The sequence below is a fragment of the Glycine max genome, chromosome 15, assembly GCF_000004515.6.
Source record: "Glycine max cultivar Williams 82 chromosome 15, Glycine_max_v4.0, whole genome shotgun sequence".
NCBI lineage: Eukaryota > Viridiplantae > Streptophyta > Magnoliopsida > Fabales > Fabaceae > Glycine > Glycine max.
In genome coordinates, this window is record NC_038251.2 from 21,836,580 (window position 1) to 21,848,149 (window position 11,570).

General features: G+C 33.0%; 1 protein-coding gene across 3 annotated transcripts in view; it reads right to left on the minus strand.

Annotated features, from left to right (window-relative positions):
• The window catches only part of LOC100807099 (187-kDa microtubule-associated protein AIR9), a 54,470-nt gene extending 44,834 nt beyond the window's left edge, over nucleotides 1-9,636 (minus strand). Inside the window, exons 1-11 of one of the 3 annotated variants that reach the window (XM_003547520.5) lie at nucleotides 9,468-9,633; nucleotides 8,505-9,295; nucleotides 7,900-7,971; nucleotides 6,097-6,162; nucleotides 5,932-6,003; nucleotides 5,730-5,795; nucleotides 5,554-5,616; nucleotides 5,388-5,453; nucleotides 1,715-1,814; nucleotides 1,192-1,526; nucleotides 978-1,092 (exon numbers count right to left, since the gene is read on the minus strand). In XM_003547520.5, coding sequence (XP_003547568.1) covers nucleotides 978-1,092; nucleotides 1,192-1,526; nucleotides 1,715-1,814; nucleotides 5,388-5,453; nucleotides 5,554-5,616; nucleotides 5,730-5,795; nucleotides 5,932-6,003; nucleotides 6,097-6,162; nucleotides 7,900-7,971; nucleotides 8,505-9,272 — 1,723 coding nt within the window. In that variant the 5' untranslated portion in view covers nucleotides 9,273-9,295; nucleotides 9,468-9,633. Of the gene's footprint in view, nucleotides 1-977; nucleotides 1,093-1,191; nucleotides 1,527-1,714; nucleotides 1,815-5,387; nucleotides 5,454-5,553; nucleotides 5,617-5,729; nucleotides 5,796-5,931; nucleotides 6,004-6,096; nucleotides 6,163-7,899; nucleotides 7,972-8,504; nucleotides 9,296-9,467 lie in introns of all 3 variants that reach the window. The other 2 variants (XM_014767862.3, XM_041010122.1) reach the window with 2 other exon arrangements.
• Between the last annotated feature and the right edge of the window lie 1,934 nt (nucleotides 9,637-11,570).

Below are 11,570 nucleotides of genomic sequence, written 5' to 3' on the forward strand. Positions count from 1 at the left end.
ATCTAACAGATTCAGACTCTAGTTCAAGAGCTCGAGGTGTTGGTTTTCACTCCTATCCTCTACTCTGATAACCTTAGCATTGTTTCCCCCTCATATAATGCAGATCTTCACTCAAGGAAGAAACATATGGAACTGGATCTGTTCTCTCAGAGAGAATATCATTGAAAAGAGCATCAAAGTCTACTGCATCCCTGTTCAAGATGAGTATCCAAGGATCTATCTTCATACAGATTCTGTGAACAGCCTGACAAATTGTGTTCTTGATCAACTTTTATGGACAAATCCACACACACACAAATTTTATCCACAACTATTTTCTCTCACTTTCTTACCCTTTTTCTCTCATGGTTTCTAACGGGCACATTTTCCCCTTCTTTGAGTGTATCTCACACACACACACAAATCCATTAAGTTTAGAAATTTGACAAAAGGAAACAAGTTATTTGATACTATTTCACACATCCTGATGCCTACAAAGTGCAGTGCACAACAAAGCTTCAGCTCCCTCATACAAACAATAACATAAAGAGAATATAAATGTTGTTGCTTCAAACAACAATAAAAGCAAACAGGGATATGAAGAATACAAACAAAAAAATAAGAAAGGAATCCACAGTACATCATTTTTAAGTAAATATCATGTGCACTTCCACAGGTTCATGATAATAAGTATGTGGGAGAAGGGATTCCAAACTCATTTTAACCTTTGGTCAACTAACTTGAAGGATGAACTCTCTTAGAGGGGTTTGACATATCTTGTCAGCTGTATTGTATTGTACTTGTCTTTTAGTTGGGTTTCGCTTTTCATTGCCTATGTTTTCTGTTGTACACTTCAGTACACCTAGTACTGATTCTTATTTATAATATATAATATAAATTTTTGCTGTGCAAAAAAAAAAAGTATGTGGGTCACTTTATTCCTATAGTTAGCTGTTCATCTAAATTATACATTATATACAGAAACAAGACAAACCTACCTCGTGAAATACGAGAAGAGATGGCAAATATAGGAGGATACACCATTTCTCCTAAAGTGAGAGAGCATTCCACTTTCAGAACTTTACCAATGTCATCATGCTTTGGCCAGTAAACCTAAAAATCATACAAATGTCATGAACACAAATAACATGAACAAATATACAAGAGAAGCAAAAATATGAAGCAGTGATAATGATGTAATCAACTCATTACCTCATCAGTAGCCTCTGGAATAGGGATAAAATTTGAAAGTGATATATCACCACAAAACCATTGATATTTTAAAACTAATGGTGGGTCTGTACTAGCTGCACCATCATGAATAATTGTGAAATGACAACGACACATATCTTCTTCCACAGGTTTATCTATGGAGGCTTCTTTGAGAAAAAAATCCAGAGGAATATGGTCCTTCCATTTCTCAACTAAAAAGCGGAAAGTTGACTCTGCAGCATGCTCAGGGCGATTAAACTCCCAACCATCTCTAATGCACAAAGCTGTATGTGCAGGATAACGCTTTGCTAGTGCCACTTCCTCACGAGAGAGATCTGCAAAACTTTTCATATTCAATAAATAAACTATCTTAATACATGATATAAGAGCTCAATGATGCCAGTAGAGATCACTTAAAGAAACATATATGGCAGGTACTCCTTAACCTATGGTAAAAATTATTTGTCTATCGGTTCAACCAAAAAATATAGATACCAAAGGCTAAAAACCTTACTATTCATACCTCTATCATTGAATTTTTTCAAAGTAGGCCCAACTAGTAATATTGAGGCTGCTTCCAAATGAGGCATCTTAAGTATAGGATTCTCCTCTACTCGCAAATGCTACAGTGCAGAAAAAATCAAAGAAAGTAACATTAATTTAAGTCTCTGAAAGTTACTTGAAATTGAAACATGCAGGTTAACTACCGTGTTTATCCAATTTTAAACTAGTACCTATATTGTGAAAGTTTCCAACTAGATTGCATAAGTACCAAATGTTTCTCACATGACTAAATTAATGCATAAATAACGGCCAAGGTGCAAATCCAATTAGAAACATTTTGGTAATAGTAAGAATACAAAATAAAATGAGTTTATTTTTGATAAATTATTAGTATAACGATTTTTCATTGTAAGCCAATTAGAAATCACCCTAAATATGACTTTTAAAACAATTATTATAAGTCAACAATTTTCAAATATATGACAATCCATGATTAGATGACAATGTAAAAAATCTTTACATTACCAATGTATTCCAGTTAAATTCATAAAAAAAAAATTAAAATGTAAGGAGGGACTAATTTAAAAACTTGGTGAGAGAAACCCTTGGCCAAAAACACAACTTTAGTCACCCCTGCATAACAGAAATATTTATAATTTTATTTTAAGAAAATAATATTCTATACTAAACTAATGTTTACAATCTATATAATGGTTACCATCATGCCCACAATGGTTGGTTAACATCAGTCAATAATCAAGCAAGGTCAACAAGTTGGATCCCAATAACTCTGATATCTACCTATATTATATATAGACAAGGAGCCTTGAAGTTCTTATAGTCATTGAACTAAATTTTAACTTTACAATGTATTTAATGAACTAAATTACTGAGAATAATACTATTTATATATAATTTTAATAATAACATATTAATTTTAATAATTTTAATATTAAAAAGTAACATTTTACTTATTATACAATTTTTTAAAAATTAATAATTAAGGATAGAAATTATTATATAAATTATGTGTATATATATATATATCAATATATATATCAATATACTTTATATTTTTATTTAATTTTATTCAAATCTTACATACTATAATAATAATAATAATAATGATAATAATATACTATTAGTTTTTCCTATCAAAAAAATATATTAAAAAAATTAGTAACACAAATAATAATTCTTATAAATAGAAATTACTTTTTTCTTTTTTTTTTTTGCTCAGCAAAAATAATATATTAATAACTGTTAAATTACTTATAATAGTTAAATGATAAGATTAAAACTTGAAATATATTAACTGTTATGGTTAACAAACTTTATTCGAAATTATATATTAATAACTTTAAAAATATCCTTTAAAAAAATTTACAATAAATACACTTAAAAATCATTAATTAATTACTTGTTGAAAAAAACAGGCAGTCTAGAGTACCTTGTGCCTTAATCGTCTTCTTTTTATTTTTTTGAGTTAGATGTAGTTGTAATAACTATCATGTTGGAAAGATATTTGTGGGTGCTTTTCAAAAGTAATTGAAGGGTAAATTAGGAATAGTAAATGTGTACACGAAATTGTTTATTGCCTTTATTAATAGTTATAGATGACACACAAAAATTAACCAAAAAAAAATAAACACACAAAATTTAAGTACATGTAAACATTGTATTCACAATAACAAAAATGATCTTCCACAATTTTAATGTAATTATAATTAATATGCTACTAATTTTTTTTAAATTGATAATTTTAATAGTATACATATATTTTTTTAAGAAAATACTAAATACAAATATAAAAAATGTATAATTTAAATGAATTTGTGCAATGCATGGGTTTAAAATATAGTTAATAATCAAAATCAAAGTGAACTTCAACACAAGGCAGGCATGTATTTCTACACCCTCCAAAACCAAAAGGGCTTTCATGTGAAGTGGAGTATTAGACATGTTAACAAGAACAATTGACCATATGAAAACATAGGTTCCTAGACAAAGGGAACCAATGATAAAATTCTTGACAATCATAGCCAAAATAATGAAACATAGAACCTAACCACACATCACATCGACCCATACAGTTTACTTGGTGCTTTTTATCTAAAAAAACCAGCAATTCACCCAAACAGAAAAACACAATCCATAAATTAAATAAAGATTAGTGTCCAAAACTCACTAAAGTAATATATGTTTTCAAGAGATTACTAGGCATTTCCCATGTTGATCTCATGAAGACTTAGTTTTTAGTTTTGGTTTTTGATATATTTTTGCAATGCCAAACAAGTTTAAATAGATGCGGCATTTGTATTAATTGTTTTAGTCTAGGCATGTATGTTGTAGAATAGTTTAAGTTTCTTTCAACATGCTTAGATGGTTATCAAGTGTGATATAAGATTGAATTATTCACTATGCTTTTAGAGCAATTCATGTTCAACATAAGGTAATCGATTACAAGTTTGTGTAATCAATTACATTGTGTTAGAACAAGTATATGAACTGACTTTATTGAAATTTAGCTAAGTTCCATCGGGATAATCGATTACAACATATAGTTCTCTATTACAATGCTTGTTTTAAGGAGAAGGAAGTCTATGTACATTGAGATAATTGATTACCACTTTTCATAATCAATTACATTGTGTCTAAAACACTTAGGAATCCCTCTAGAAGTCAAAATAATTGATTACCAGATTTCATAATCGACTGCGACTGCTTCTAAAGAGTAATGTTTGCTATCTGTTGATCGAGATAATCGATTACCAGTTGGTGTAATCGATTACCACAATTCTAGAAATGCAGAACAAAAGGTATTTAATCGATTGCAAGATTTGGTAATTGATTATTACGGTTTTATCAGTTAAATCTATAAATACCCTCTCTTTTGACTCTTTTTGCATAGGAAATCCTTTTGCATTCCCCATGAGAGACAATGATGCCTAAGGATCATGCAATCTTCATCATGGATTAATCATCATGGTTAAAGCTTTAAGAGTTTCAATCTGCACTATTAAGTGTATTCTATCCTTTATATGATTTCTTTTCTTCAAGGTTAATCTTGGTTGGGTTACCAAGCATAGAGTTGATAGTGTTTCAACTGTTAGGGTTTCCACTTGTAGGGTTCAAGTTGGAAGGGAGTTTTTGAATTTCTTTGTGTGTGCATAGTCTTTGTAATACATTGAAATTCATAATTGAAACATCCAACTAGGGTTGACGGGTATAACTGGATATAGGTCCATAATGACTGAACCAGTATAAATCTTGTTGTGATTCTCTCTTTCTCTTATCCTAGTTTTGCAATCAATGTTGTTAATTGGAATTGTAATAAGTTTTTATTCAAAATGCTGTTTTTTAAAGGTTTTGTGTTAACTGGTTTTCTTGGTTCATAAACTATTTTGAGAAAACATTGATTCACACAAAGGGGCTTATTGGTTTAATTGAATATTAAAAAGATGCGGTAAATTTTCAAGGAATCTATTCAATCCCCACCCCCCCCCCCCCCCCTTTTTTAAAGATTTCCAACTCATCCAACATCCCAGACTCCCACAAAGGCTAAAGATAATTTATCAAACAATAACACAGAATGATAAACTATGTCCAATAGAAAGTCTACTAGAATAAAAGTGGGATGATGTCTGATCACTAAGTTAGATTAGGCCAAATAAAAATGGTTTCCTACTAACCTCAAGAACCGGTAAATATGGGAAACCCTTAAGAGTAGAAATTTTGTTTTTGCTGGCAGCTAAGACCTGCACCAAATTATTTCATTCAAAGAGAATTCAGTTATACACATGCATACACAAAAACACAACAAATACATATTGACAATACTCCATACAACTGAACAACCTGGAGTCGAGGTTGGCTAGCCATAGTAAGAGACTTCAACTTATTCTGAGCTACTGACAGGAACTGCAAAAATGAAAGATATATAAAAAAAAAAAAGATGAACACTGAAGTTGAAGACCACAATAAGATCTGAATTAAATTTAAATCACAAAGATAGCAGAGTTTTTTAAGCTTGCCTCCAAATTAGGAAGTTGAGGGAGACTTGCCAATGATGTGATTTGATTTCCAGCGAGATAGAGTTGCTGCATACAAAGTTAAGGATTTCACACTGCTATTATTAAATAAAAATTCACATCTTTCAACTTTCCTATCTCAGCCATAAGACAACATCATCCACACATAAAAAGGTAAAATTAAATTAAATACAATACAACATACCTGCAGTACTTTGCAATTTTCAAGAGGCTCAAATCCAGGTCCCTTAAATTCATTAAAACTCAAATCAAGAACCTGAAAGAAAATAGTTTCTTTCAATCAGTCTGTAACAATTATATTTGAGATTATTCAAACGTAACACCCCAAATGTAAATTATTATATAAAACCTTCACTCTCGTCAATACTTCTACTCCTTCCAGTGTAGACAAGAGATTATCTCGGAGATAAACAAACTGCCAATAAGAATCATAAGTTAAGTGCTATGAATTATGAAAAATCCTCAAAACAGAAACAAACCAGGTACAATAAAATACAACTTGAAATTCTGTCCTTTACACTCTGAATGCTTGAGCTAAACTATGGAAAATCAGAAATTTTGTTTTATAATCTTAAAGAACAAAACCTAAAGCCATTGACAGAAACAATTGCAGTTGAACCAACAACTAACTCATTCTAGTATTTCAAAGAGGGCAAACATTTGGGGAAATGGTATGTATTCGGCTAAACCAATCTGACCACAATAAAATCATAGTTATCAACTGTAGATAGCAGTGCATAACAGCTTGCTCTGAAAATACTATAGCAGGAGGAAGAATGACTGCTATTTTAAATATCATAATACAAACTATATAATCTATGCGGCACATATAAATACTCAAAAAACATATAAATACTAAAAACCAAAAAAAATAAAGAAATTCATGATAAATATAAATATTAAGTCACAATTTATACACACAATCACCATCAATCTAGGAGTAGTAAGAACATAGTAATGAAATAAAGTAAAATAAAAACTTAAAGATGGTGAAAATTGAAATTAATATAAAAGGAACATAACAAATTAAACAAAAATTAGCAAAATGAAAACTGGGAAGTCTAAAGGAAGAAGAAAGAATGAAACACAAGAAAAATATTACTGTTGTAAAGTGTGAAGGAATTGAGATCAAAACAAAGGTAATATTTTATTGAATGGTCAAGGAAGGAGGGTTTCAAATCCAACTATTTCTAAAACAAAAATGCATTAACAAATGGGAGAGAAAATACATTTTACCCAAAAAACAGAACTAAACAACATTGTTTCAGGGGTAAAACTAGGTTTCATAAGCCTATATGACGTTATAGCACATGAAAAACTGCCATTTTGGCCACTATTGAGGCTACAATTGCTGCTATTTGAATCCCATAGCAGACACTCCACTCAGCTACTCTGCTATAGAGTGCTAATGACTACTAGAAATAACATACAAATAATGCACTATGATGCACAGACACTTTTTGCTTATGGAGTTAGAGTGTTGAACACGCCAACACCTGTATAATACGTGTCAAACACTCCTCATCAAGTGCCCACTTAAAAATTAAAAAAATTATGTTCATTGGTTCGAACACTGGAATCAACTCCATATGGATGGACACTGCTAAAAATTTTATTAAAACATTTAAAGTAGTCACCTTGAAAAGTGACAATATTAAAAAAATAATGTCTATCTGCTGGAAAGTCATCTTAGTTGCAGTCACCCCTAAGCCACAATGTCTCAAAAAAGGCTACCTACAAAGGGGCTGACTAGAAAGATTGAGTTAAGCTTCATGACGTGGAGCCACAGAGATATCAACTTTTAACAGGTTGAGATCTCCCATCAACTAAAGATTGGCCTAAGCAATGCCTACAAGGCTTGAGCAATCCTCACCTTATAAACTGGTTTTTTGTGGGGTTGAGTTAGGTCCTTAATCCAAAATTCTAAAATAGTATAAAGAGAAAAGAAAAATGACTAAAATAATCACAGCGACAAATAGAGAGCATATTCATATAAATCTATTCATGTGACGATGCTCATTTGCCATATAGGACTTTAATAAAATATGGCCATTACCTGGCATAAAATAATTATTTTACAACACTGCTATAAACAACTTTGAACATGTTCTCTAAAATAAATAGTGGGCTAAACAGAAGAAGATACATTTACCTCTAGGTTTGAGGATAAGTTTAATCCACTGGCATTGAGACTACGAACTCTGTGTCCTCTAAGATCCAGTCTCTAATATAATATCAAGATGAATGAGAATTAGATAATGACTGCATCTGAAAACTACATCATAGTTGCTCACAATATAATAGAAGTTTAGCTTCAAATAAAACATGAGATACCCACAACTGCACCCCCACCCCCCAAAATGGAAGGAGGCAACAAGGTAGGGTGAGCCCATTTCATGCTACCTAAACCACTCAAATACACTTAACACCGACTAGTAATAGTTACTCAACAGGAATAAAATATACAACCCGGTCAATCAAACTAACTTCAACAAGCATGATTGTGCACGCTACTATATTAACTCCAAAATGGAGCCTTTGCCCTACTCACATTCCAAAAAAATCATTCAACTAGTATGCATAATTCCTTCTTTTTTCAGCAATTATTTCACCTCCATTGTTCCACACCTATGCAGCTATAATTCCTTCTTCCTATTCCTTCCCCAATCATTCCACTTTCACATGAAACTCAACAGTAACTCACTAATAACATCCTAAACAGAAAACTAAAAGTGCCACCATAATCTCAAAACTTACCAAATCATCATTGGCCTTAATCTCAACTTGCGGAAGAACAATAAACCGAGAATCCCTGCTATCAGCAGTGCTTCCCTTCCTCCTCCCAGACATCGCCGACGTCCTATCCTGCGACGTCGACAGATACCCCGCCTTCAACCCGCTCGAAACTGTCGGCGACGAAACCCTTGAAACCGTCCTCCGAGCAGAACCGCTGCTGCTGGCAGTGCTATCCACCGACGAAGAACCAATCCTTCTCGACAACGACGAAGCCGAAGTCAAAGCCGACAATGCCGGCTTACTCACCGGCTTCTTCGCCACCTCCACCTTACTCGCAACGGAAGTTCTCGAAGCCGAAGCCGGAGCCGCCGGCGAGGCCACAGCCGGCTTCACAGCAACGCGTGAAGAAGTCACCGAACTTCGCCGGAGCTCCGGTAGCGACCTCCGCACAGGCTCGCTCCCCGACGAAGCACCGCTCCTAGCTCCGGCGGCAGATTCCGCACCGGTTTTTCTCCTTCCATCGGAGATCGACGCTTTCTGAGACAATCCTCCGGTGCTGTTCCGTCTCGGCGCAGAACCCGCACTCGCAGAACCTCCGATTGAACCTGATCTCTTCGTCGCAGCCGTGACCGAACCGGTCCGCGGTTCAACCTTCCTCTTCGCCGAAACCGGACCGTCAGCAACCGTTTTCGCAGCTCTTCTGGAAGCTTCTGGAACATTCTTCTTCGGAGAACTCTGAAGCATTTCCGGCGCCACGTCTTCGCCGGATTTCTCCGACGACACTTCCATTGAACCGCAAAAGCTTCTAGAAGCTGAAAACCAAAAAAAGGAAAGCACCGAGTTAAGGAACTGAACTTAAAACTACTATACGCAGCGTTTTAAACTAAACGGCTTGGATCTAAGTGAGGAGAAAAGAAAAAAAAAGTGAAGTGAGAAGCGCAATGTGAGTGAGTAATTAAAGAGTGGTTGTTTCACGGGCTCTACTTAGAAAGTGTAGAGATCTGGAAACTGGAAGTGAGTGTGAGTGAGCTAGAGCTTAGTTAGATAACATTTGATTTGATTTGAAGAAGAGAAAGAGGATGCAAAGAAGAGGGGTAGTGGGTAGTGGGTAGCAAAAAGCGAAAGCCGGGTGTGAGAGGGACAGAGGAGCTGGAGGCAATAAACGAGAATATAGAAATGGGAGCAAAAGTGGAAAGGGACACCCTAGTGGGGTAGGGTAGGGTAACTTGAAAATTTTAAAAAAAAATTGTCGATGAGACCCGCGAAGGAAAGGGCGGGTTCGGACAGAGGAGCGTAATTTGATCTCAAATTTAGCAAGGAAAAAAGGCTACTAATAAAGTACTATTTTTTGTCTTTCTCAATTCATTAATTTTCTTCGCTGTATGATTAAACTTTGAATTTAATACTACAAAACTTCATCAATTTTGGTTATATGTAATAATAAAGACAAAACATTAGTACCTGGCTTATGTCTTAACTCATTTTATAACTGTCTTGGTTTTTGGTAGATATTGTGTGTGGCTTACTAAAAGTTACACTTAAATTAAAGTACGTATCAGGAAATTGAAAAGTTTTTTTTTTCCCACAAAAAAATTAAAGTTATAACTTTGTATAACAGGGTAACATAATTTTTTTAAAAAAAAATACTAAATGAGTGTAAACTAGGAAATCTTTAAAATAAATATCACTTAATTAAGTTTTTCATATTTGAAATATAAATTATTTTTCACGTTTTTCATCAAACAATGACGAGACAAATGAAGTGTCACATCATTATGTCTTTATCATGAATATCTCATTGTTACGTCATCATCTTTAATAACGTATCAATAATTGCGTGTGATAACATAACACTTAATTTCTTACGTCATTACTTAACAGAGGGAAATTAACAAATGAAATTGAAAAAATTTTGAGGTAGCTATATGATAAAAAATGAATTTCTTAAGTAGTAATCTTAACAAATTTTTCATGCACTTGGTTAAAAAAATAAATATTAGGTAATAATTTGAAAATGACTTATAAATATGAAAAACTTAATTAAGTCAATAAAGATTATAAATTTATATTTGAAATATATGAATTTATATTTATATATATACAATTTGTTTAAATTAACTTATTTTTAAAATAAGCAAAAAGGTTTGTTTTCTAAAGAAAGTTATTAAGCATTTAAGTCACGTATAAGAATACATTTTAGTTTTGTATGTACGGATAGATTGTTATAACATCTAAAAATTTACTACAACCTATATTAGCCCACTTTTTTCCCCATAAAAACTTTATACAGGAAATTAATTAGATACTTCATTTATCCAATTTAGACTTGAAATATATATATATATATATATATATATATATATATATATATATATATATATATATATATATATATATATATATATATTATTGTTTTTACAAACTCAATTGCCAACTTCTAAAGTTAAAATATTTGTGAAAATATTGTAATTTCACTTTGAAGACTTTTGGGAAATTACATCATTTGGATTTTAAGTTTTCCACTCCACCAATCTTACTTCAATCCATTTTATAAAAAAAAAAACACGATTTCCTCGCCCTTTTTTTTACTTAGTAACAGTAACTTTGATTTGAATTTCAAACCTAATTTAATAAGGGAGTTGTTAGGTGCACCCATCATTATTGCTGGTCCACCCAGCAACTTTTGAAATTTCCAAAAGTATCCCCGTTGCTCCTTCTTTCTCCCTTTTCCATGAACAGTGCTTCCATTTACTGCACCCAGCTTTTAAAAACGGCACAATGCTTCCATTTGCGCATTCTCTCCTTTTCTCTCTTCGGTACGCAGTGTTTCCCCGTATTTTGTTTGTTCCCTTGCTATCGGTTTGGTTCGCTGAACGGTTAGGTTCCGTGAAGGTGAAGGTACCGGTGTTCGGTGTTGCGGTGCTCGTCGGCGACATACGAGGTACACAGTGTTGGGTGTGTTCTGGTGTATGGCAGATCGCGCGGATCAAGTTGATTCGTAAGAAGTTTACGGATCAACTTGATCCGCATGTAGATTTCATTGCTTCGGATCAAGTTGATCCGTAAGTCTTTTACGGATCAACTTGA